At 41.7% G+C, this 27,268-nt stretch overlaps 2 protein-coding genes across 2 annotated transcripts in view; one reads left to right on the forward strand and one right to left on the reverse strand.

The window, feature by feature from the left end:
* Positions 1-27,268, reverse strand: part of LOC114672334 (uncharacterized) — a 74,471-nt gene that overhangs the window by 46,211 nt on the left and 992 nt on the right. The window lies entirely within an intron of this gene.
* The window catches only part of PANX1 (pannexin 1), a 59,757-nt gene that overhangs the window by 24,397 nt on the left and 8,092 nt on the right, over positions 1-27,268 (forward strand). Inside the window, exon 2 of the mRNA XM_001088479.5 lies at positions 8,056-8,195. Within this exon, the coding sequence (XP_001088479.1) occupies positions 8,056-8,195 (140 nt within the window). The remainder of the gene's footprint in view (positions 1-8,055; positions 8,196-27,268) is intronic.

Here is a 27,268-nt window from a genome sequence, read left to right on the forward strand (position 1 = left end):
TAAAAGACACAGACTGGCAAATTGGATAAAAAGTCAAGACCCATCAGTGTGCTGTATTCAGGAGACCCATCTCATGTGCAGAGACGCACATAGGCTCAAAATAAAGGGATGGACGAAGATCTACCAAGCAAATGGAAAAAACAAAAGCAGGGTTGCAATCTTAGTCTCTGTAAAACAGACTTTAAACCAACAGAGATTAGAAGAGACAAAGAAGGCCATTACATAATGGTAAAGGGATCAATTCAACAAGAAGAGCTAACTATCCTAAATATATATGCACCCAATACAAGACCACTCAGATTCATAAAGCAATGAATCCAGGAGCTGGTTTTTTGAAAAGATCAACAAAATTGATAGAACACTAGCAAGACTAATAAAGAAGAAAAGAGAGAAAAATCAAATAGATGCAGTAAAAAATGATAAAGGGGATATTACCACTGATCCCACAGAGATACAAACTACCATCAGAGAATACTATAAACACCTCTATGCAAATAAACTAGAAAATCTAGAAGAAATGGATATATTCCTGGACACATACACCCTCCCAAGACTAAACCATGAAGAAGTTGAATCCTTGAATAGACCAATAACAGTCTCTGAAATTGAGGCAATAATTAAGAGCCTACCAACCAAAAAAAGTCCGGGACCAGATAGATTCACAGCCAAATTCTACCAGAGTTACAAAGAGGAACTAGTACCATTCCTTCAGAAACTATTCCAATCAGTAGAAAAAGAGGGAATCCTCCTTAACTCATTTTATGAGGCCAACATCATCCTGATACCAAAGCCTGGCAGAGACACAACAAAAAAAGAGAATTTTAGACCAGTATCCCTGATGAATATCGATGCAAAAATCCTCAGTAAAATATTGGCAAACCGAATCCAGCAGCACATCAAAAAGCTTATCCACCAAGATCAAGTTGGCTTCATCCCTGGGATGCAAGGCTGGTTCAACATATGCAAATAAGTAAACATAATCCATCATATAAACAGAACCACAGACAAAAATCACATGATTATTTCAATAGATGCAGAAAAGGCCTTTGACAAAATTCAACAGCCCTTCATGCTAAAAACTCTCAATAAACTACATATTGATGGGATGTATCTCAAAATAATAAGAGCTATTTTTGACAAACCCACGGCCAATATCATACTGAACGGGCAAAAACTGGAAGCATTCCCTTCGAAAACTGATGCAAGACAGGGATGCCCTCTCTCACCACTCCTATCCAACATAGTGTTGGAAGTTCTGGCCAGGGCAATCAGGCAGGAGAAATAAATAAAGGGTATTCAATTAGGAAAAGAGGAAGTCATATTGTCCCTGTTTGCAGATGACAAGATTGTATATTTAGAAAACCCCATTGTCTCAGCCCAAAATCTCCTTAAGCTGATAAGCAACTTCAGCAAAGTCTCAGGATACAAAATCAATGTGCAAAAATCACAAGCGTTCTTATACACCGATAACAGAGAAACAGCCAAATCATGAGTGAACTCCCATTCACAGTTGCTTCAAAGAGAATAAAATACCTGGGATTCCAACTTACAAGGGATGTAAAGGACCTTTTCAAGGAGAACTACAAACCACTGTTCAATGAAATAAAAGAGTACACAAACAAATGAAAGAACATTCCATGCTCATGGATAGGAAGAATCAATATCATGAAAATGGCCATACTGCCCTAGGTAATTTATAGATTCAATGCCATCCCCATCAAGCTACCAGTGACTTTCTTCACAGAATTGGAAAAAACTACTTTAAAATTCATGTGGAACCAAAAAAGAGCCCGCATTGCCAAGACAATCCTAAGCCAAAAGAACAAAGCTGGAGGCATCATGCTACCTGACTCAAACTATACTACAAGGGTACAGTAAGCAAAACAGCATGGTACTGGTATCAAAACAGAGATTTAGACCAATGGAACAGAACAGAGCCCTCAGAAATAATACCACACATCTAAAACCATCTGATATTTGACAAACCTGACAAAAACAAGAAATGGGGAAAGGATTCCCTATTTAATAAATGGTGCTGGGAAAACTGGCTAGTCATATGTAGAAAGCTGAAGCTAGATCCCTTCCTTACGCCTTATACAAAAATTAATTCAAGATGGATTAAAGACTTAAATGTTAGACCTAAAACCATAAAAACCCTAGAAGAAAACCTAGCCAATACCGTTCAGGACATAGGCATGGGCAAGGACTTCATGTCTAAAACACCAAAAGCAATGGCAACAAAAGCCAAATTTGAGAAATGAGATCTAATTAAAGAGCTTCTGCACAGCAAAAGAAACTACCATCAGAGTGAACAGGCAACCTACAGAATGGGAGAAAATTTTTGCAATCTACTCGTCTGACAAAGGGCTAGTATCCAGAATCTACAAAGAACTTAAACAAATTGACAAGAAAAAATCAAACTACCCCATCAAAATGTGGGTGAAGAATATGAACAGACACTTCTCAAAAGAAGACATTCATATAGCCAACAGACACATGAAAAAATGCTCGACATCACTGGCCATCAGAGAAATGCAAATCAAAACCACAATGAGATACCATCTCACACCAGTTAGAATGGCGAGCATTAAAGAGTCAAAAAACAACAGGTGCTGGAGAGGATGTGGAGAAATAGGAACACTTTTACACTGTTGGTGGGACTATAAACTAGTTCAACCACTGTGGAAGACAGTGTGGTGATTCCTCAAGGATCTAGAACTAGAAATACCATTTGACCCAGCCATCTCATTACTGGGTATATACCCAAAGGATTATAAATCATGCTACTATAAAGACACATGCACACCTATGTTTATTGCGGCACTATTCACAATAACAAAGACTTGAAACCAACCCAAATGTCCATCGATTATAGACTGGATTAAGAAAATGTGGCACATATACACCATGGAATACTTACTATGCAGCCATAAAAAAGGGTGAGTTCATGTCCTTTGTAGGGACATGGATGAAGCTGGAAACCATCATTCTGAGCAAACTATTGCAAGGATAGAAAACCAAACACCACATGTTCTCACTCATAGGTGGGAACTGAACAATGAGAACATTTGGACACAGGGTGGGGAACACCACATACTGGAGACTGTCGTGGGGTGGGGGTTGGGGGGAGGGATAGCATTAGGAGATATACCTAATGTAAATGATGCGTTAATGGGTACAGCACACCAACATGGTACATGTATACATATGTAACAAACCTGCATGTTGTGCACAGGTACCCTAGAACTTAAAGTATAATAAAAAATAAAACAAAACAAAATAAAATAAAATGGGGGTAAAAGTACACAGCAAGGGTTAGTTCTCTTCTCCTGCCTAGGTGCAGGACCTAACCCCATGTTAGTAATGCATGAGAATGAAAGAAAGCATATTAAAAGAGAGGAACCAAAAAAAAAGGGGGGCATAGATCATAGCAAAAGTAAGCCAGAGGCCTCTGCTGAAGTGGAACAAGAATGGGGAAGCATCCTGCTGTGGTGTCTTTGAGAAACCTCTGGCTTGCTTACCCCAGCCCCAGTCCTATTTCTCTTTAGGCTATGTTACTCTCTAATCAGCTATAGGTACAGGTCTATGCTACACCAAGAGCCACCTGCACTGCTGCTCAGGCAGAAGGTGTGACCAGCACCCTAGGCTCCAGGTCAAGGCACCTGGAGGAGGGTGGATGGGGAGATGTCTGTGGCATGGATTGCTTATTTAGTGGATGTTGTGGCTACTTCCTCTGGGCCTTGTGAGCACATGTTTTCTCCTGGTGATCTTTTATTATATTTGGCCAGACGCACATAAATGTAAAGCCCACAGCTGCCTCTGCACTCTCAGCCAAGTGGAAGTAGTATTCTTTGTTGTTCTTGGCATAAACCTGACACTCCTTTCTTTCCTGTACAGTAATAAAAGGCAGTGCATATCTTGCAAAGTCTGTTCCCTAGAAATTGTAGCACACACTTGTTAAGCTGACACACCGTGGTAGACAGCATGGGGCTGTGGCTGGGAATCTCATGGGATTCTCTTTTCTCAGCTATCAAGTTGAACAGTGATATCTTTGGGGGATACTTTAACATTAATTGAGATGGTGTTTATGATAGTACTTTGAAACTTTCAAAGCATCAGACAGATGTTACTTGGTACACGATGGTGCATGACGTTCAGAGACAGAGTATGTCTTGCCTGTAAAACCTTGAGCTAGTACTAGAGGAGATGGGACATATGTGGATGTCTATGCAACATGGTTCAAAGTGATTATCTGCACATCTCTGATTTAAAGATATGCAGAAAGGCACTGTGGAAAGTCAGTGGGGAGGAAGGTTGTGAAGTGGGTGATGCCTGAACAGCGCTTTGAAAGATGAGTCATTGAGGAAGGTGGTGTGTATGGGGCATTGACTTAACAAGCAGGTACTGGCGACAGGACCTCTGGGCAGAGGGGATCACGTCAGGCATAGATCTGAGTGCATATCAGGCCTGTACAAGCCACAGCCTTCATTGAGTTGGATTGGAGCATTGATTTGGATTTGTAACCCAGACAGTGGGGAACCACTGAAAAATGTTGAGCCCCAGGAGTGGCAAGATAGAACTGAGCTCTAGGGTGAATAACCTGGCAACAATTTAAACAGGTGGAGAAGGGAGAGACTGGAAGCCCTTCTGACCCAGAGACTACGTGGAAAACACACGAAGATCTAATGTGTTTACCTCCCAATATTATCTTGAAGAGTAAATGAGATAGAGGATATGGAAGTACATTTGAAAAAATGCATCCCGATGGTCCCTGTCCCAAGCTTCCTGGCCCCTTGGCAGCAGCTGATCACCCTAACCTGCTGCCTTTAGGTGCCTTTAGGCAGCCTGGGTGAAGGTGTGGGCCCAGAGCCCGGCTGTGCTGGTCCCCTGTACCCTCCTGCTTTGCCCCCCTCTTCACTCCTGCTCTTTTCTCCCCATTTGTTGCCTGCCCCTCCCTGCCTGGCTCCTGATGTCCTTGACTTTGTTTCCCATTTCTGGCCTGGGAATACCCGATACCTGGGGATTGGTGTGTTTCTTTTTCTAGGTCTGCCCTTGACCCTTCCCAGGAAGCTCTCCCCTTCCCGGCCACTTGGAGGAACCACCTACTTAGATCACCTCCATTCCAACAAAGCCCTGGTCCCCAGGAGCTCCTCCAGGGTGGCCTTGCAGTGGTGACTGGCTTAGAGAGGAGTGCTGAGAGAAACTGGGAGTTGGATACAGATTTAAATGAATGCTGCTACCATTCACTAGCTTGGGAAGGGGATTACTGAACTACTTGGAGCTTTGGTTTACCCCAGGGGAAAAGGAAGGTAATGATCTGTGTCTCCATTTGGTTGTGAGGCTTAAATGAGGTAATGATTTAAAGGGCTAGTTGGTGTCTAGTGAATATGAGTTGCCCACTGCCTTTTCTTCTGACTTTCCATTCCAGATGAAGACCTTTTATTAAGAGCTTCACATGTTTCTGCCCTCCTCTCTCTCTTATATTTTCTCCTTCTTCCTCTTTTGCAAAAGCTTTGGTATAAAAAGTATAGTTATGGCCGGGCACGGTGGCTCACGCCTGTCATCCCAGCACTTTGGGAGGCCAAGGCGGGCGGATCACGAGGTCAGGAGATCAAGACCATCCTGGCTAATACGGTGAAACCCTGTCTCTACTAAAAATACAAAAAAGTAGCTGGGCCTGGTGGCAGGCGCCTGTAGTCCCAGCTACTCGGGAGGCTGAGGCAGGAGAATGTTGTGAACCCGGGAGGTGGATCTTGCAGTGAGCCGGGATCGTGCCACTGCACTCTAGCCTGGGCAACAGAGTGGGACTCCATCTCAAAAAAAAAAAAAAAAAAAAAAAAGGGTAGTTATTTCTGCTCCAGGAGTTTCTACCGCTGCCTTGAGGGGGAGGTCCTCGAGATCCCAATATAGAACTTGAAGCACTCTTTCCTATAGAAAGAATGTTAATAAATGTTGGATACTTGCATTGTGAGGACTTTGCCTAAGGAACATTCTGGGCCAGGCAGGCTTTTGTGAAATCATAACAGCATTATTCATTTTCATGAGTAAGTACTCGGACAGATGTTCCCAAGCAAGCAGCTTATCAACAACCTTACCAGAAACCATCCGATTATAACCTGAGGACCGCCTGTCCCCTCGGGTATTTGCTGTTGCCCTCATAAGCCTTGGTAGGTGGTTGGCTTAGGAAGCGTTTCACACTGATGCAGGAGCTGTGTGAGCTTAGCCCCAAGTCCTGTGCTGTCCGGACTACTCCTTTTTTTTTTTTTTTTTAAATAAAATCTAAGAACTTAAGTTTAATGGGATAAGAGAGTCAGAGGGGACCTTGAGATATCTTACCTGTCCCCCACTCATATTTAAGCCATTCTTGAATGGCAAGAACTACCCCTTTATAGAACACTTGCTGATGTTTGTGACTTTTCATGATGATTTCCTACAAAGGCTTTTGCTGAGAAGTCCTTTCTTGATGTCTGTGGGTGCACAAGCCCCTGATGGGGAAGAAGTGCTCAGGGCCTTGCCACATACCACTCCTACCACAAGAATACACTCTCCTGACAACATCCCCACCACTTATGTCTTGTACCATAAGCATAAAGGCCACCCCCTTCCCAGGCAAAGATGAGTGTTGAGGCCTTTTATGTGCCAGGGATTAGGGAAGTCCAGTTCGGTATCTTTCCACTGTTCCTATCCCTGCTCCATAGGGTGGGAAGGGAGAATGGTAGGCACATCCCAGTCTTTAAGGCAATATGAGAATCCGCTTGTTACTTCATCTAGAAAAATGTAACACTAATTCAGCAACTTCTGGGAACCAGACACCCTAGCAAGTGCTGCAGCAAGTTTTTTTTTTTTTGTAGTCACCACAACAAATCTGTAATGTGGATACACTATTAATGTCATTCCTATTTTAGAGATCCCAGGCTTTGGAAAGTTAATGACTTACCAGCTGTGACTCACCCTGCTGAGAGTGGCAGAGTCAAATTTAAATATGACTCACGTCAGAGCCCAGTCACTGAGCACACTCCCAGGCTGTGTTGGATGTGGAAGAGAGTGTGCCTGTCGTGGAGCCTTAGCTCTGACCCCTATGCCTGCGACACACACACCTTTGAATGTGCCAGGTGGGGACAGGGGATCAGGGCTGGGCCAGGCAAGGCTTAGCGCCAGCCCCTGTGCTACTACTGGTGGGAACGGGAGGACACGGCTCTGCCTGAGCCTTACGATCCTATTGGTCAGTTTCCCTCCACGGCCTGTGTGTGTCAGGAGCACAAAGAGTCTTCCAAATGGTAGGTTTTACAGATGTGACAGTAGCGTCTACAGAGAGCTATAGTCTTCAGTTTGCAGAGGAGAAAACCAAGTCTCAGAGTCCCTTCTCAGAAGAGCGAGTAAACGGCAGAGCCCTGACAGGACCCAGGTCTTCCCATTCCCCATCTAGCGCCCATCTGCTGTTGGGAGGTTTGCGGTCTTGAGCATTTCCCTTCCTGATGTAAACCACTTGGGCCGCAGTTTAGGCCTGTTTCTTCTTTAGTGTTAGAGGAGGTAGAAAACCACTGATTTCCCATCCAGTGTTCTATTACCAAATGTTCCCTTCAGCTTTCTCTTCCTCAGGCTAATAGTTCTTTGCTTCTTTGTTCTAAAAGAACTTTTTTTTTAGTCCAATTTTCTGCATTCAGGTGCCTCACTGGCCCTCCCACATAACCTTTCCTTTTTCTCAATCCTTACTCCAAACTAAACCGCCTCTCTGCACGCTTGCCTCATGCATTTTAGGTCTGGTTCTTTTCCTGCTTCCTTTTTCTTTGTATGGTAGTTCTACTTCTTTTAAGAATTTTTCCCCAACTGAGGCCAAGCTGCCGTCATGACCAGTGTTGGCCAAAACCAGTCTGCGATCTTTTGTTTTAATAAGAACTTGGGTGTTTATTTTTAGTTCTGTCCTAATGTCTCCACCTCCTGTCCTGGTGCTCCCTAACTTAGACAAAAGTAAAAAACTAAAAACACGTGAGATGGGGACAAGGGTCCAGGTAACTGTGTCTTCATTCATTGGAAACTATCTGTTTTGCTTCTCAGGTACACAGATAAGCTGTTTCTCTCCAAGTTCTTTCTCCTGGCGTCAGGCTGCCTTTGTGGATTCATATTGCTGGGCTGCTGTTCAGCAGAAGAACTCACTGCAGAGCGATTCTGGAAACCTCCCACTGTGGCTGCATAAGGTAAAGGGAGACATTTCCACATAGAAACCGTTTGCTTTATAGATAAGGAAACTTAAGTCCCAGGGAGACTGCCAAAGACCACACAGATATTGTAGCCAACCAGGGCTGTATCTCGATGTAAAACTGTAGCACCTTATAGTCAAAAAGAACCTCTGAGATGACTTGGTGTAGGCACCGTCATTTAGCGCAATGGGGCAATGGAAGTGTTCTTTGGGTTTTAGCTCTGTAACAGCAGGCACCTTCTGTGTCTTGTCTCCTTTATATCATAATGCCCAGCAGGATGTCTGGCCCATAGTAGGTTCTTAGTACATTTTGAGTGGCAGAGCTAGGATTCATGCATAGCTTCTCAGCTAGCGCCTTTTATACCACACACAGGGTCTCTTGCAGACAGTAAGGACTGACCTAGAGTTCAGTTGCTTCTAGGTGATATGTTACTGGAGCATCAAAAAACCTAGTGATGAGGCCCTATGGGGGTATTGGCTGTATCACTGCTTTTGGAATGGATCTGTTTGCTTTTGATAGATCCAGATACTGCAGGGAAGGGGAGATTACTACACAAGAGACACCAATGTCTGGGTTCCACTTCCCATAGAGAAGGGCAGTCAGTCAGGCGCTCTGTCGTCAGGGAAGTGGTGGTTTGTGCTTGCAGGTGGCAGGGGATGCGGCGAGGACCTTAGGCAGCAGTTGACAAATTTGTGCAGAAGAATGTTCTGAGTTATGAAGTGACTGCATTAGGTCTTCTCAGTGCTTATGAAAGTAGGACTTTGTTTCAGCCTGTCATTCATTTCAACCACTGTTTCTTTTGTCCATTGTGAAAACAAGTAGAATGTGTATCTTCTGGTGTTCTTTTCTGCTGAAGAAAATACAGAATTTTAGCTTTCGAAAACCCAAAAGCCAAAGTTTGACTCTCTTCTGCTTTGACCTGCTGCTAGACACACCATCAGCATCCTTCTTCATAAAAGGAATGATTGAAGGGAGCTATGACTCAGGCTTGTTCTCCCTCTCGTTTGTTTACAGTTGACCCTTGAACAACGTAGGGGTCAGGGGCACTGGCTCTCTGCAAAGTCACAAATTTGTGTGTAACATTTGACTCCCCCACAACTTAACTACTGATAGCCTACTGTTGACTGGAAGCCTTACTAATAACAGAAACAGTCAATTAATACATATTTAATATGTTATGTGTATTATATACTATATTCTTACAATAAAGTAAGCTAGAGAAAAGAAAATGTTATTAAGAATATTGTATATATTTACAGTTGTATATATTTACAGTTGGTGCAAAAGTAATCATGGGTTTTGCTATTAAAAGTAATTGCAAGGTGGGCGAGGTGGGCGGATCACCTGAAGTCAGGAGTTTGAGACCAGCCTGGCCAACATGGTAAAACCCCGTCTCTACTAAAAATGCAAAATTTAGATAGGCATGGCTGGGCACGGTGGCTCATGCCTGTAATCCCAGCACTTTGGGAGACTGAGGCGAGCAGATCACTGGAGGTCAGGAATTCGAGACCAGCCTGGCCAACATGGTGAAACCCCGTCTCTACTAAAAATACAAAAATTAGCTGGGCATGGTAGCAGGCACCTGTAATCCCAGCTACTCAGGAGGCTGAGGCAGGAGAATCACTTGAGCCCGGGAAGTGGAAGTTGCAGTGAGCCTGCATCATGCTGTTGCACTCCAGCTTGGGCAACAAGAGTGAAACTCTTATCTCAGAAAAAAAAAAAAAAAAAAAATTAGCCAGGCATGGTGGTGCATGCCTATAGTCCCAGTTACTCAGGAGGCCGAGGCAGGAGAATCACTTGAATGCGGGAGGTGGAGGTTGAAGAGAGAAGAGATCACACCACTATCACTCCAGCATGGGAGACAGAGTGAGACTCCAAAAAATAATAGTAATTAAATAAATATATAAAAGGAATAGCAACCCACAATTACTTTTGCTCCAACCTAATATTTATTAAGTGGAAGTAGAACATCATAAAGGTCTTCATCCTCATTGTCTTTATGTTGAGTAGCTGAGGAGGAGGAGGAGGAGGAAGAGGAGGAGGAGGAGGAGGAGAGGTTGTTCATGCTGTATCAGGAGTGGTAGAGGCAGAAGAAAAGCCCCATAAAAGTGGGCCCATGTAGTTCAAATTTATGTTGTTCAAGCGTCAACTGTATTGCTTGCCATTTTGCATAGTGGTACCCTGTAGTGACTCTTTTCTTCATTTAGGCCGGGCTTTTCTCTTTATTTTCAGCCATAGGTGGGTTCTTGTCAGCTTTGCATGGTTTAGTAGCCAAGGCAATATATAATAGGACTTGTAGTGTGAATCGCCACAGTTCTAAAGTTTAACAGCTTGCTTTGTAAATCCAAATTTTTACTGTAGTTTCAGTTCATTTGTTATAGTGTTCTCATGAAAATGAAGAGTTTTAATGAGTCACTGGGCTGGCTTTGATGGATCCACAGGAGAATTGTCTAATGTAAGAGTTGGCAGGCGTGTTAGTAATTATTTTAGAGCAAGAATAAACTAACAGATATTTTATCCAGATGCCTTTTACATTTAAGGGTAAGGGAACTTTGAGGGATCTAGCCTAAAGGTCATAGGACTTGTTGCTAACTAACACACCAGAGCTCAGATCTTCAGACAGCTAGCCTGTTGCTCTTCTAGTCAAGGAAGGGGAAATGTGGAAACAGTATGGGTAGCCAAATCTTAAGTTACCTGGTACTGATGAGAGATTAAGAAGCCCTCTTTCTGGCAGTGGAAGACTGCTTGTTTGAATGGAGGTTCATCTGAGTTTCTCAGCAGAGCTCTTGCCAGATTCACAAGGCTGGGGACCAAAATTGAAGTCAGGACCTGCCACGTTGGAAGGACCCTTATTAGCACTCCTTGGCATTTGCTTGGGACTCTAAAAGGCTGTTCTTTGAGAACAAGGGGCAATCCAGAATTAATCTAGCTCCCATAGGGACTAGAGTCCTGATTTAAATCATTGCAATAGCAGTTGAGTGACAGAGATTAGGGATTGCCAGTGTGTGGTCTACTTGCCTGCCAGAAGTAAAAATAAATCGTTTCTGGAGGATTTTCTGGGTGTAATTATCATCCATCTTTTTTTTTTCTTTTTTTAAATTGTTTTTCTCTTCTTTTTTTTTGAGACAGGGTCTCACTTTGTCACCCAGGCCGGAGTGCAGTGGCACAAACATGGCTCACTGCAGCCTCAACCTCCTGGTTGTAAGGCGATTCTTCTGCCGCAGCCCCCCAAGTAGCTGGGACTACAAGCATGCACCACCACACCTGGCTAATTTTTGTATTTTTTGTAGAAATGGTCTCAAACTCCTGAGCTCAAGAGATCCACTCATCTTGGCCTTCCAGAGTGTTGGGATTACAGGCGTGAGCCACCACACCTGGCTTATTGTTATTTTTAATTTTTATGGTTACATAATAGTTGTATATATTTGTGGAATGCATGTGATATTTTGATATAAGCATACAATGTATAATGAGCAAATCGGGGTAATTGGGATACCCATCACCTTAAACATTTATCATTTCTTTATGTTAGTAACATTCTGATTCCATTCATATAGTTCTTTTGAAATATACAGTAAATTATGAACTATAGTCAGCTTGCTATCTAAACCTAGATCTTATTCCTTTTACTAGCTGTATACTTACACCCATTAACCATTCTCCCTTTCCACTACGCTTCCCAGCTTCTGTTAACCTTCACTCTATTCTTTATGAGATCAGTTTTTTTAAGCTCTCACGTAAGTGTGAACGTGGAGTACTTATCTGTGCCTGGCTTATTTTGCTTAACATGACATTGTCCAGATCCATTCATGTTGCTGAATTTAACAGGATATCATGTTTTTTTAATAGCTAAATAATATTCCATTGTGTATATGTACCACATTTTCTTCATTCATTGGATGATGGACACTTAGGTCAATTTCCATGTCTTTGCTATTGTGAATAGCTCTGCAATAAACATGGGGGTGCAAATAACTTTGATATTCTATTTCCTTTCTTTTGGATGTATACCCAGCAGTGGGATTACTGTATTGTATAGTAGCTCTGTTTTTAGTTTTTTGAGGACCTCCATACTTTTTCCATAGTGGCTATACTAGTTTACATTCCTACCATGAGTATAGAATGTCCCCCTTTCTACACATCCTCACCAGCATTCATTGTTTTTTGTCTTTTCGATAAAAGCCATTTTACCTGGAGTGAGGTGATATCTCATTGTGATTTTGATTTGCATTTCCCTGATCAATGATGTTGACCATTTTTTTCATATACCTGTTTGCCATTTGAATTTCATCTTCTGAAAAATGTCTATTCAGATTTTTTGCCCATTTTTAAGGTTTTTCTTTTTTTGATACTGAGTTGTTTGAGTTTCTTATATATTCTGGTTATTAATCCCTTGTCAGATGGATAGTTGGCAAATATTTTCTCCCATTCTGTGGATTGTCTCATCATGTTAATTGTTTCCTGTGCTGCACAGAAGCTTTTTAGCTTGAAGTGATCCTTCTTGTCCATTTTTGCTGTGGTTGCTTGTGTTCCTGAGGTCTTACACAAGAAATTGCTTATCCAGACTCACGTCCTGGAGTGTTTCTCCAGTGTTTTCTTCTAGTAGTTTCATGGTTTTAAGTCTTATATTTAAGTCTTTAATCTATTTTGGTTAGATTTTTGTATATGATGAGAAATAGGGATCTGAGTTCAGTCTTCTGCATATGGATACTCAGTTTTCCTAGCACCATTTATTGAAGAGACGGTCATTTCTGTATTGTATCTTTTTGGCACCTTTGTTAAAATGAATTGACTATAAATGAGTAGATTTATATCTGGGTTCTCTATTCTATTTCCTTGGTCTGTGTGTCTGTTTTTATGCCACTGCTATGCTATTTTGGTTGCTATGGCTTTGTGGTATAACTTGATATTGTGATGCCCCAGCCTTGTTCTTTTTGCTCAGAATTGCTCAGACTACTGTGGGTCTTTTGTATTTCCATATACATTTTAGGATTGTTTTTTCTATGAAGAATGTCATTGATATCTTGATACATTTTGCATTGAATCAGTAACTTGCTTTGGGTAGTGTGAACATTTTAACAATGTTAATCCTTCCAATTCATGAACATGGAATATCTTTTAATTCATTTATGTCCTCTTCAATTTCTTTGATTAGTGTTTTATAGTTTTTATTGTAGAGATCTTTCACTTCTCTGTTGAGGTTTATTCCTAGGTATTTTATTTATAGCTATTGTTAATGAACTTACTTTCTTGGTTTCTTTTTCAGATTGTTTGCTATTGGCATATAGAAATGCTTGTGATTTTTGTATGTTGGTTTTGTATCCTGAAACTTCAGTGATTCATTTATCAGTTCTAATAATTTCTTGGTGAAGTCTAGATTTCTCTCTCTATAAGATCATATTGTCAGCAAGCAAGGATAATTTGATTTCTTCCTTTCCAATTTGGATGCCCTTTCTTTCTCTTGTTGAATTACTGTGACTAGGACTTCCACTACTATGTTGAATAAAAGTGTTAGAAGTGGGCATCCTTGTCTTCTTCCATATCTTAGAGGAAACGATTTCAGTTTTTCCCCATTCTTTGTGACACTAGCTGTGTTATAAATGGTCTTTATTATATTGAGGTGTGTTCCTTCTGTACTCAGTTTGTTGAGGGTTTTTATCATCAGGGAATGTTGACTGTTACTGAATGCTTTTTTGGCATCAATGGAAATGATCATATGGTTTTTGACCTTCCTTCTGTTGATGTGATATATCAAATGTATTGATTTGCGTATGTTGAACTATCCTTGCATCCCTAAGATAAATCCCACTTGGTTGTGATGAATGATCTTTTTAATGTGCTACTGAATCAGTTTGCTGAATCATTTAATTGAGGATTTTTATATCTATGTTCATCAGAGGTATTGGCTTATAATTTTCTTGTGTCTTTGTCTGATTTTGGTATCATGGTAAGACTGGCTTTATAAAATTATTCCCTCCTCAAAGGACAGTTTGGAATTATTCCCTCCTCAGTGTCTTTGAATACTTTAAGTAGGATTGGTATTAGTTCTTTTTTAAAAAGTTTGGTAGAATTTAGCAGTGAAGCCATCAGGTCCTGGGCTTTTCTTTGATGGGAGACTTATGATTACTGCCTCTCCCTTGTTACTTGCTATTGGTCTATTCCGGTTTTGTATTTCTTCATGGTCCAATCTTGTTAGGTTGTATGTGTCTAGAAATTTATCTTTTTTTTTTTTTTAGGTTTTGCAATTTATTGGCGTATAGTTGCTCGTAATAGTCTTTAGTGATCCTTTGAATTTCTGTGGTATGAGTGATGTCTCCTTTTTTGTCTCTAATTTTATTTATTTGGTCTTTCTCTTTTTTTAGTCTGTCTAAAGTTTTGTTGATTTTGTTTATCTTTTCAAAAAACCAACTTTTAAATTTTATTGATTTTTGTATTTTTTTTAAGTTTCAATTTTATTTATTTCTGCTCTTTAATAGTCTACTGAATTTGGGTTTGGTTTGCTCTTGCTTTTCTAGTTCTTTAAGATCTATCATTAAGCTGTTTATTTGAAGTCTTTCTACTTTTTTGATGTAGGTGTTTATTGCTTTAAACATCCCTGTTAGTACTGCTTTTGCTATATCCAGTAGGTTTTGGTATGTTGTGTTCTCATTTTCATTTGTTTCAAGAAATTTTTAAAGTTATTCTTAATCTCTTCATTGACCCAGTGGTCATTCAGGAGCATATTAATTTCCATGTGTTTGTGTAGTTTCCAGAGTTTCTCTTGTCATTGATTTCTGACCTTGTGGTCAGAAAAGATACTTTTATGATTTCAATTATTTTGAATTATTTGAGACTTGTTTTGTGGCCTAACATATGGCTTATCTGTGAGAATGTTTCATTTGCTAAAGAGCAGAATGTTCTGCAGCTATTGGATGAAATGTTCTGTAAATGTCTGTTGGGTCTATTTGGCCTACAGTGTAGCTTAAGCCTGATATTTCTTTATTTTCTGTCTAGATGATCTGCTCAATACTGAAAGTCGGGTGTGAAGTTCCCAACTATTATTGTATTGGGGTTTATCCCTCTTTAGCTCTAATAATATTTTCTTTATATATCTGAGTGCTCAGCATTGGGTGCTTATATATTTACAATTGTTATACCCTCTTACTGAATTGATCCCATTATCATTATATAATGACTTACTTTTTATCTTTTTACAGTTTCTGCCTTGAGATTTATTTTATCTGATATATGTATAGCTATTCCTGTTCTTTTTTGGTTTCTGTTTGCATGGAATATATTTTTCAGCCCTTCATTTTCAGCCTATATGTGTCTTTATAGGTGAAGTGAGTTTCTTGTCAGCAGCATATGGTTGGGTTTTTAATCCAGTGAGCCATTCTTTCTCTTGATTGAAGAATTTAGTTCATTTACATTCAGTGTTATTATTGATAAATAAGGGCTTACTACTGCAATTTTGTTATTTGTTTTCTGGTTGTTTTGTAAATTTCTCTTTTTTTCCTTTTTCTCTGTCTTCCCTTGTGTATAAGCGATTTTTTGGTAGTATGTTTTAGTTTCTTGCTTTTTATTTTTTGTGTATCTATCATAGGCTTTTACTTTGTTTGCCATGAGGCTACACACGAGGCTGTGATTGGAATTAAGTTATCTTCATTTTAAAATAATTGGTTATGCGGTTGGGCGTGGTGGCTCAAGCCTGTGATCCCAGCATTTTGCGAGGCCGAGACGGGCAGATCACCTGAGGCCAGGAATTCAAGACTAGCCTGACCAACATGGAGAAACCTTGCCCCTACTAAAAATACAAAATTAGCTGGGCATGGTGGTGCATGCCTGTAATCCCAGCTATTCGGGAGGCTGAGGCAGAAGAATCGCTTAAACTTACCAGGAGGCAGAGGTTGCAGTGAGCTGAGATCGCACCATTGCCCTCCAGCCTGGGCAACAAGAGTGAAACTCCATTTCAAATAATATAATAATAACTATTATTATTGTTGTTGTTGGTTATGTTATTAACCATTTATTTTAAACTGAAGATAACTTAATCCAATTACAATGAAAATTAAAAAACAAGCAAAGAGAAAACTAAAAAATTCTGGACTTTAACTTCATTCCCCCCCTCCCTTTCAAGTTCTTGTCTCTTTATATCTTTTTATATTGTCTATCTCCTAACAAATTGTTGTAATTACGATTATTTTTGATAGGTTTACTTTAGGGTCTTCATTTTAAGGTATGGGTGGTTTACACAATTACAGTGTTAGAGTATTCTGTATTTGTCTGCGTACTTACTTTTACCAGTGAGTCTGTAATTTTAGATGATTTCTTGTTGCTCATTAGCATCCTTTTCTTTCAGACTGAAGAACTCCCTTTACCATGTCTTGTAAGACAGGTCTAGTGTTGATGAAATACCTCAGCTTTTGTTTGTCTGGGAAAGTCTTTATTTCACCTTTATGTTTGAAGGATAACTTTGCTGGTCATGATATTCTAGGTCGGAAGCTTTTTTCCTTTGGTGCTTTGAATATGTCATCACACTTCCTCCTGGTCTGTAAGGTTTCCACTGAAAAGTCTGCTGCCAGATGTCTTGGAACTCTTTTATATGTAATTTGTATCTTTTCACCTGGTGTTTTTGGGATCCTTTCTTTGTCCTTCACCTTTGAGAGTTGGATTATTATATTCCTTGAGGTAGTCTTATTTGGGTTGAGTCTTCTTTGTGTCCTTTAACCTTCTTGTACCTGCATATTATATCAGACATCTCTGCCTGGTGCTTTATTTTACTATGACTGAGCCTGATATCTAAGTTGCAAGACAGTATCCTCTGTACTCTTTCCTGTCCTTTCACCAAGTTGAAAGATCTCTCCCCAAGCTGCACTGCTTGGAGTTGGGAGAGGAGTGATGCAGGTGTTCCCCTGGCTGGTACAGTTAGTGTCATATTGGGTCACATCCCAAGCCCACTGTTTCTAAGACCAGTGCAGCACCAGGACTTGTCCAAGGCCTACAGTTACGATGTTCTGATTGGCACTCAGATTTATTTGGGGCCCTAGGTCACTTTAGTCAATTGGTGGTGAAGCCAGCAGGAGTCACGTTTCTCCCACTGGGGCAGAAGATTCCCCTCTGGCCCAGGCTGGTCTAAATGCTTCCTTTGTGGGACCTGGCAGAAGTCTGCCTGGTGTTGTATGTGGCTATGACAAGATAGCACTGAGTTCCAATGCAAAGTCCCATACTCACTTTGCTCTCCCTCCTTCAAGCACACAGATTCTTTCTCCAGACTGTACTGCCTGGTTTTAGGGAAGGGGTAGTGTAAGCAATGCAAGACCGTCCTTCCTACTCTCTTCAATGCCACTTACCATGTTATGTTAAAACCAGGTACAGTGATTGCTCATCTGATTTTTTGGTTCTTAAGAAGGTACTTTCTTGCCTAGATACTTTATATCTTTTTATATTGTCTATCTCCTAACAGGGGGGTCAATCATTGGAGGGTTCAATTCAGCCATCTTGCTCTGCCTCCTCTTATGTGCTCTCAAATTCTTGCTCAGGTTTTTCATATATGATATTCAGCACTCACTAGGAAATAACTAGGTGTACAAGAAAACCAAGAGAAAAATCAGAAATGGAAACAAACCTGTTGGAGATTCAGATAGTAGATTGATCAACCATGCATTTTAACTAATCATTAATAATATATTCAAAGAATTATGATTATATGGAGATTTTTACAGGGAACTGACTGCAAATTGCACCAAAAGAATCAAATGGAAATTCTTTAGCTGAAAACATTTAGTCACAGTTGATTTCAGCTAACGTTGATTGATATGCTAGAATGTATGTGCAGTGGCAGAGAGCCACAGATGACATGGTCCCTTCATCAAGGAGCTCGTTGTTTAGTGGAAAAATAAACATGGAAGAAGGCAGCAAAAGGGAATAATCAGCTAAATGGTAAAAGGAGAGTGTTTCAGACAGCAGTGAACTGTTAAATGCTGCTGCAGAGAAGCCAATGCAGTCTGGGAGAAATAAAACTTACTGGATTTAATGAAAACATTGGAGATCCAGCAGGAATGATTTTAGTGGAGAAGTGGGAGGCAGATGGCTGTAGTGAAGAGTGAATGGGAGGTAAGGAAATGAAGATGATTAGACAATTTCTTCACAATTTGTTTTTCCTTTTCATAAACTCTGTCTTCCTGATAACCAGAAGAGAGAGGAACAAGCTGGTTGACAACTGGAAGGAAAATACAGGCCCAACAAGCACAAAAAAAGCACTGCCTGGGAGGGTGGGAAGCACTTTCTGGGAAAGGCATGGCCTGCTGGGGAGCAGTGGGCCGTTGATTAACTATGCAGGGTAGGTTAGGTTACAGGGGACTTTGAAAACTAACCAGATAGATGGGCTAAATTCTGGGGACAGCGGGAGCCATTGCAGGTACCTGAGCAGGGTGAACTTGGCAATTCCAAGAGTTAAGCCTCAGTGACGGTGTGCAGGAGGGAATAGAGGCAGGGAGAGCCACTTGGTAAGCACAGAGTGAGGGTTCTCATTAGGGAACAGAAAGGAAAAGAAGTAGTTATGTCTAAGAGGGCAAAGAACAAACAAAAAGCAATACTCTGTGTCTTATTGCTGATTAGAAGATCACGCAAAAGGATAGTCAAAAGTGATGTCAAGGGCCTAGACCAGGGGTCAGCAAACTTTTCTGCAGAGGGCCAGATCATAAAGTTTTTTGTCATTGCAGATCACACGGTCACTGTCACAGCTACTCAGTTCTGCAGAGTAGACATGATCGCTTGTGGCCAGATTTGGCTCAGGGGCAGCAGTTTGCTGATCCTTGGTCTAGAGTGACAGCAGTTGAGGTCTAGGATGACAGCAGAGGAGGTGGGAAGCGCATCTTTTCTAAGGCTTGGGGCATCTTTTCTAAGATATGGAAGTAACAAGATGTGCCGATTGGACGTGGGAAGATGAGAGAAAGATCAGGATGAAGGACATGACCAAGGTTTCAGGCACTGGATGGAATGACACCTTCATGACACTTGAAGAAGCAGATTTTGGAGGAAAATCAAAGAGTTCTGCTTGAACATATTGAATCAGATGCTCCATGGTCCAGAGGATGTGTCAGGTGGGCAGTGAGATATGGTATCTGGAGATTGCAGGCTAGAGTAGAGCTATAGATATGGCAGATTGTCAGAAAATAGTGTTTAAAGCTATAGGAGTGGATGGGGTTTCTTAGGGGGTGATTATATGTAGACAGGGGCAAGGTCTGAGGGCTGCTCCAACATGGAGAGAGGGTGGGGTAGGACCAGTCAACAGAGGAGACACAGAGAGGTGGGGTGATGAGGAAAGTGTTAACAGTGTGTGTATGCTTGAAACGCAGGGTATCTTGTAAAGAAAGATGGTGTCAATGTAATAACCTGTGTCAAATGCTGCCAAGAGGGTGAGTAAGGTGAGGACTGAGACTTCAGTTAACTCTACATTTGGGTGGTGTCATGGGTTGAATTGTGTCCCCTGAAAGATATGTTGAAGTTTTAACCCAGTGTGCCCTAAACTGTGACACCTTATTTGGAAAATACAATTATTGCAGATGTAATTAGTTAAGATGGGGTCCTGCTGCAGTAGGGTAAGCCCTTAACCCAGTATGACTGCTGTCCTCATACGAAGAGGGGAAGTTGGACACAGACGTGCTCAGAGGGAAGACAACATGAAGACACTCAGGGAGAAAACAGCCGCATGCCCACAGGGGACTGGATTGGAGTTACGCTGCGAAGCCAAGGAATGCTGGGGCGCCTGGAAGCTGGAAGAGGCTGGGAGGATCCTTCCCTGGAGACTCGGGAGGGAGCATGGTCCCGCTAGTGCCTTGGTTTTGAACTCCTCACCTCTAAAACCATGAAAGAACAAATTTCTGTGGTTTTAAGCCATACAGTTTGTGGGATTTGGTTGGTAATTCTGGGAGTTAGAGAGAAATGAAGATTCAGCCTAATTGGAGAAATAAAACCTATACTAGATAGGAATATTAGTGTGTGGCTTTCTTAGGCCACATTCAGTAATCGCACCTGCTTTATTTCTACGTTGATCTCTGTTTCAAGTTTTTCTTTTTCTTTTTTGATAAAATATATATAACATAAAATTTACCTTTCTCTTTGTAGGTATATAGCCCAGTGGCATTAAGTACATTTACATTGTTGCGAAACCATTGCCGTTATCCATCTCCTGAATTTTTCATCTTCCTAAACTGAGACCTGCACCTATTAAGCAGTAATTTTCCATTTCCCCGTCCCCGCAGCCCCTGGCAACCTCCATTCTGTTTTCTGTCTCTCTGCATTTGCCTATTCTAGATACCTTATATAAGTGAAACCATACAATATTTGACCTTTTGTGTCTGGCTTATCTCACTTAAGAAAATGTTTTCAGAGTTCATTCATGTGGTAGCATACATTAAAATCCCCTTCCTTTTTAAGACTGAATAACATTCCATTGTAAGTTTGTACGGGATTTTGTTTATCCATTTGTCAGCGGACACTTGGTTGCTTGCACTTCTTGCCTATTGTGACTATTGCTGCTGAGAACATCTGTTCGAGTCCTCACTTTGTTTCTTTTGGATACATACCCCAAAGTGGAATTGCTGGATTATCTTTCAAGGATAAAAAGGCTTTCTTGTGGCTTCTCCACACTGAGCAGACTTGGGACTGTTAAACTGTTAGGGTCCTCTCATTCAGACTCTGAGGGCCAGAGTGGTCAGTGCCTTTTCCGAGGTCCCACAGCCAGATGGCAGGTGAGCCCACAGCCTCCTTCAAATTTCAGGCATGTTTCCCATGTGGAAAGGTCCAGTTCTAACTTCTGTGGCTTCAGAACTGTGGACTGTAGCCTGTAGGTGATGGTTACCTGCTGATAAGCTGCAGTCAACACAAGGAGAGTCTTTCTGGCAGAAGAGCTGTCCAGCAGGGGAGCCCACTGTTGACCCAGGAGGTCCTCAGTTCACCATGCTCATGGACTTGCGTAATTTCTTCCCATGCCTGTATTCCTTACCTTGCTACTGTTTCTTCATAGAAAACTCAGTTCCTTAGCTGTTTTGGATACTGGCTATGCCTTCCTCATGCCCTCCTCATTGCTGTCACCTTCTCCCAGTTACCCCTCATTCATTCAGGACTCAGTCATGCTCATCCTCCTTCACCACTCCAGGGTGACTTCTGTGTCCTCCTAGATGGCACATCTAGCCTCAGTCTCTGTCTCATCTGCAAGAACTTTTACCTCCTTTCCATTTCCATCATGAGTTCCTGTGGCCACCTCATTCTGAACTTGCTGTCACTTGAAACTAACTTCAGACATCCCACTCCCTATCTCTACCTTCTACCCTCCAAGGCCTTCCCCAACCACTTTCAAATAAAATGAAAACTTCACATGAAAATATCTTGCCATAATTCTGCTTAATTAATTCTTTATCTCTTCAGACTGTAAGCTTTATGCAGGCAGAGACCATGACCATGTCTTGTTTATCCCTGTACCCCTGAGACAATGCGTAGTCCATAGTGGGTGCTTGAAGAGTATATGTGGAAGGGAGGAGGGCAGTGAGGTAGCTGTGTGTCCTGTTCAGAACCAGACTTGGTTCTCCAGGAGCATCCTGACAAAGGATGGGGGATTAGAGGCACAGGGTTGATTCAGCACTTCTCAATTTAATTCTGATGCTGAAGTTAGGAGAGTTCAGTTCCTCCAAAGAAGTTATTTAGTGTAATGTTTAAGTCAGCACTGGTATGACACTGGTATGATCAATGGTGTCATTTCTCCCTAACTGACTTTGATTTCTCCCTGTCTTCCTCCTCCCTTCCTCTCCCACTCCGTGCACTACTGATGGCCTCTAAGGACAGACTGTGAGGCCTTTGCTGGAGATGCAGGTACAGTCAGGGGGGCCGGTAGGTGGTGCTCTAAGACTGCTTGAGAACTGGCTTTTTTTTTTTTTCTTTTGAGTGTTCTGTTCCCTTTGTTCAAGTTTAGAATGTAGGAGGCAACTATTAGTAAGATTTCTCTCTGAAACAGGAAAGTCAGTTTTTGACTGAAAAAAAAAAAAAACACAATAAGAAAAACAAGAACAAAATTAAGAGAGTGGGCAACTCTTTATTTCTCTTAAGTAGACTCATAGAAACTTGGTTGGAGGAATCCTCTGAGGCTTCCGGACCAGAGGCTTCCAAACCTTAGCATTGCCAGAGTGGCCTTGTGAAAATTCAGGATCCCGAGGCCATCCAGGCCATTAGGTTGGAGCTTCTATGGTTAAGGTCAGGAATGTGGTTTTTATCGGCTTCCTAGGAGATTCCGATGTGGGCCCGTCCTGCCTTACAATGTGGGCACCACCCATGTAGACCATTTCTCAAATCCTCTGTGCATGCAGATCACCTGCGGATTTTGTTAAACTTCAGGCTCTGATTCATCAGGTCTGATGGGGACCTGCAATTCTGCACTTATAACAGACTCCCAGGTGATAACTGAGGTTCGTGGTCTACAGACCACACCACTCTTTGAGAAGCAAGAACGCAGAGCCAGGGTTGGCAAACTACGGCACACATGCTTGAGCCAAATCAGTCCATACCTGTTTTTGTAAATAAAATTTTATTGGAACACAACTGTGCCCCATTTGTCCACACATTATCTGTGGCTGCTTTTGCACCATAATGGCAGAGCTGAGCAGCTGCAACAGAGACCATGTGGCTCTCAAACCTGTCATATTTATTCTCTGGTCCTTTACAAGAAGACTCTATGGATCCTTAATCTAGAATACTCATGCTCTCCCAGATAATCACAAACTGCCTTGAAAGGGAGCTCCTTGCCTCATAGGACAATTCATTGCATTTCATAGATCCGTGGGAAGGCTGTTCCTTGTCACTTGGTTCTACTTATCTTGGTAGGCATCTTTTCCTCCTTCTGTGAACAGATACTTTGCTCACTGTCTTCTCCAGGGCTCTCTCCATGATGGGTTCCCTCCAACTGCACTTCAGAATGTCACCCAGTGCAAACCTCAGCACCTGGGGTGCAGAATAGAAGCCATGCCATCTGTATTTTCTACCTTCTGTAAGCTTCTCAGGGTGTGCACATTAGCTTTTAGGGGTAGCCATTCACTCATGACTCCCGCTCTCTAGGATTGTCTGTAAGTGCGATATTACCTGAACAGCATATAGCCAGAACAGACATCCTTCATGCATCTTTTTACTCCACTTCCCCAGTGCAGGACGTTCTTGGTTCACCTACTTCCTACTTTCTGACCACTTTTGTCCATTTCTTCCAAGATTCTCTTTTTGCCCGACCCTTAAATGTTATAGGGTCTCAGGCCTGTCCATGGTCTTCTCCTTCTGCCCATTCTTCTTGGATTATCTTAACCATACAGTTGGCTTTGACCACATATGTGCTACCAAATCCTGAATTGTACAGCTAGATTATTTTTCTTTACTTTCAGTTATCTACTACACACCAGGGCATTTTGACTGCAGGTATCTCATGTTCAAAATTTCTCGTCTTCTCAGGTCTGCCTCCCACCTCACTCCCGTCTGCTCTGAATCTGGGACTCTTCATTTATTTCACCTGATGGTTCCAACCCCCATGGCCTTGCATGAGCTGCACACCCAGTGTGATCCTCAGTTCTTCTCCTTTTCCACCTCCCTCTTCTGTGTGGACACTGAAGTGTCTTCCCCATCTGTTGCTCTCAGATCTGTCTTCTCTTTCTGCCTCTCTGCCACAGTGACCTCCTGCCTGGTTTCTCTCCTTCCCATGTGTTTCTTCTTTGCCTCTATAGTGGTTTTCTGGAATATATTTGATTATGCCCTCCACCAGTGGTACCCCATTGTGTATGGTGTGGGAATTTGTGGCCTTCTTAATTCAGTCTCTGCTTATTCTTTTTGTGAGTTTCCTACATCTGCTGTAACAAATTACCACAACAGAAATGTATTTCCTCCTAGTTTTGGAGACCAGAACAATCAAGTTGTTGCCAGAGTTGACTCGACTCCTTTTGGTGCATCCAGGGAGAATCTGTGACGTGCTTTCTTCTAGTTCCTGGTGGCTGCTGGCAGTCTTGTGTTCCTGGGATGGTAGATGCATCACTCCAGTCTCTACCTCTGTTACCACAGGGCTTCTTCCTGTTTGTCTCTGTGTCTTCATTTGGCCTTCTGATAAGGATACAAGTCACTGGACCGGGGCCCACCCTAATTTATCATGACCTTATCTTAATTTAACTAATTATATTTGCAAAGACCTATTTCCAAACAGTATCACACTCTGAGGTTCCCGGTGGTCATGAATTAGGGGTGGGGGGCAGTATTCAACCCAGCACGCCCTTCTGGCCTCTGCTCTGGCCACTTCCTCACTCACAGGCTTGCTCATTTACCCTGGTGCTCTGGATGAGTGAGAATTCAACAGACAAGCAAGGAGGAAAGGATTCCAAGCAGAGGAAAGAGGATTCCAAAGGGTCACAGAGGTGACATTTGCGCTGAGTCTTAACAGAAGGCTTTGTTTTATTTTGTTGCCGCACTGTACTTTAAGACATATTTCAGGTGTTACCTCTTTTATGAAGCTTCCCTGACCACCTCCCCGGAGACTTTTCTGTTGCCTCAGTACTTAGTACCTACATGTTTTGATGATTTAATGACCAGCTTGTGTTCCCACCTGTCCTGTGTGATCTTGGGGTAGACTCTGCGCCTAGTCTGCGGGGGCCGTGCATCCAGCCCACTGCCTGGCACATAGCAGGTCCCCAGAAGATGTTTTCGAGTGAATTTACCCATCAGCACTGAATCTCGTAAGATGAGGTTACATGCATTTTAGGGGAGGAGTTGTTCAGTCCGAACTGGATGGTTCTTTGCCGTCGATGAGGTAGAGAGGATTTGAATGTGGAGGGAAGTTGTACTGGCTCACCCTCTAGGTTCCTTCCATCTGGAGGTTTCTGTTGTTCTAACTGTCGCCCCTTCCAGAAACAGCACACATTTTTAAGGCAGATAGATTGAAAATTGTAGTTGGACAGCTGCTTGGTTCCACAAGGATTTGAGAAGTTTCCCTATTCTTGGAAGAGCTCAATACTCACTCGAGCATCGCGCAAAATAGTGCCATCATGGCTTCAAGAGATGCTGAGCATCCCAGGCCTAATGTGGAGTTGACACAGCTTAGGAACAAAGCTGTTTCCATCTGCAGATGCACCCTCAAAGCCCTGCAGCTTTTCCATATTTCTTACTTGGTCAAAAGGATTTCAAAGACTAATTTTATGGGTTTTTTTGGATTCTTATTTCCTGTTTTACTACATTTTTATAGACTCACTGGAAGTTGCCTTTTTATTTTTGGTGGGAAAAAATAAATAAAAAGAGATTTAAGTGTGGAGACAACCAAGATATGGGGCATTAAATGACGTTACTATAGTGGTGATCAAGGTACAAGGATATTTTAGGGAAATTTATACCTAATATGTAATTTGTTTTTCTAATTACAATGAGCTGTGCTGAGCTATTCATTATACCACTTATTGTACCAAATTATTGTGTCACTGGGCATGTTTAAAAATGCCACAGACTGTAAATAGTCACTTATTAATTCAAGGGAACAGTTTGAGGTGAAATGCCATTATTCAAATAGCTTTGAAACAAAAGTGACTTATAAGATGTTTCACAAGCCCATTTTAGATACAGTTTTCTCCCTGTGGTTTCCAGATAGAATGCCTGGCTTTCATGGTTATAGAAGCAGCAGAAATTCTGTGTCATACAGTTATGTTTTTAAACTAATGGGCACCCTTCCGATTGGGCATGAATTAAACGAACATTCCTTCTCCCCACAGCCAGCTATGAATTATGCAGCCAAAATTCAGCTAATCACAACCTGCTGTGTGTGTCATTGTGTAGCAGCCCTTTGCAAGTTGGGTTAATACTTTTGAGACACCTCATCCCATGCCAGAATGCCAAAGTAAAGCAGCTGTCTTGGTAAGAGGGCTTTGCAAAGTTTTGGGGCCATTTGTGCTTATTTCTCTCTTGCGTCTGGGGCAGAGATTCCTTATGTGGGTCTGTGATAGTGACAGGAGGCCTGCAAACTAGGATAGGAAAATATATGACAGCTTTATTTTTTATTCACTTCCAATAAAATTTAGCTTAAAAAAGTTTTTATGTAGGCAACAATCCATAGTGATATTAGCAGTACCTGTGAGTTTGTCACCCACAGAAAATCACAGATATCCTGGAATATCGTTTGCTCTTCACAACTTCAAAGTGTCAGTAGCTGTTAGATCATCTGCTAGATCCTATTTTAAGTATGAATAAAGAAGTGGATTCAAAATATTAATATTTTGATAACTGTATATCAATATTCTATTTCCTTTGTGAACCTATGTATATTATTTTATGCACTTAAAAACAAGGAAAGATTGAAGAACTGTCACAAAACCAAGGAGTCTAGGGAGACATGGCAGTTAAATGCAGTGGGTACCCTGGATTCGATCTTGGGACAGGAAGAGGACAATAGTGGAAAAACAACCAGTGTATTTACAAATAGAAGTCTGAAGTTTAGTTTCTGATAATGGCACGTGCCAATGTTGGCTTCTTAGTCTTGATAAATGTATCACAGAAATATGAGTCATTAGCAATGGGGGAAACTGAGTGAGGGGCTGATGGGAATGCCCTGTACATCTGAAATTACAGTGAGGGTCATGTTGTGGGGTCTGCCGTCCACTTCCAGAAATGTTTGCGGGGGAGGGTTTCATGTCAACTTAAGGCCATCATGACCTCTTCCGTTACCGCTCTGAGAAATGGTGGAGATAGACCCATCCAAAAGTAAGGAGAAGTTTTCCAGAGGAGTAAAGTACTTGAGAGTGTGTTCGATTGGAAGAAGATGTCTCTGGGTTCAGAGAGGTTGGCAACATAGTCTGATTCTCACCAGCTTTGTGATCTGGGGCCAGAAACTGCTCCCGGCTTTCTCTTCCCATTTGCAGAATGGAGCCATATATAGAGTCCCTGTCAGGGTTGCTGTGAAGATTGAGTGTAACATGTCCACCTAGCTAACCTTTTTGTGGTTACCTGGAGTGTTTGAGTGCCTATTCCATGCCAGGCCCTTTGCTAAGCATTTTCCATCAATTATCTCCTTTAATCTTCATGACACCTCTATT

Source organism: Macaca mulatta, chromosome 14, assembly GCF_049350105.2.
Source record: "Macaca mulatta isolate MMU2019108-1 chromosome 14, T2T-MMU8v2.0, whole genome shotgun sequence".
Classification (NCBI taxonomy): Eukaryota; Metazoa; Chordata; class Mammalia; order Primates; family Cercopithecidae; genus Macaca; species Macaca mulatta.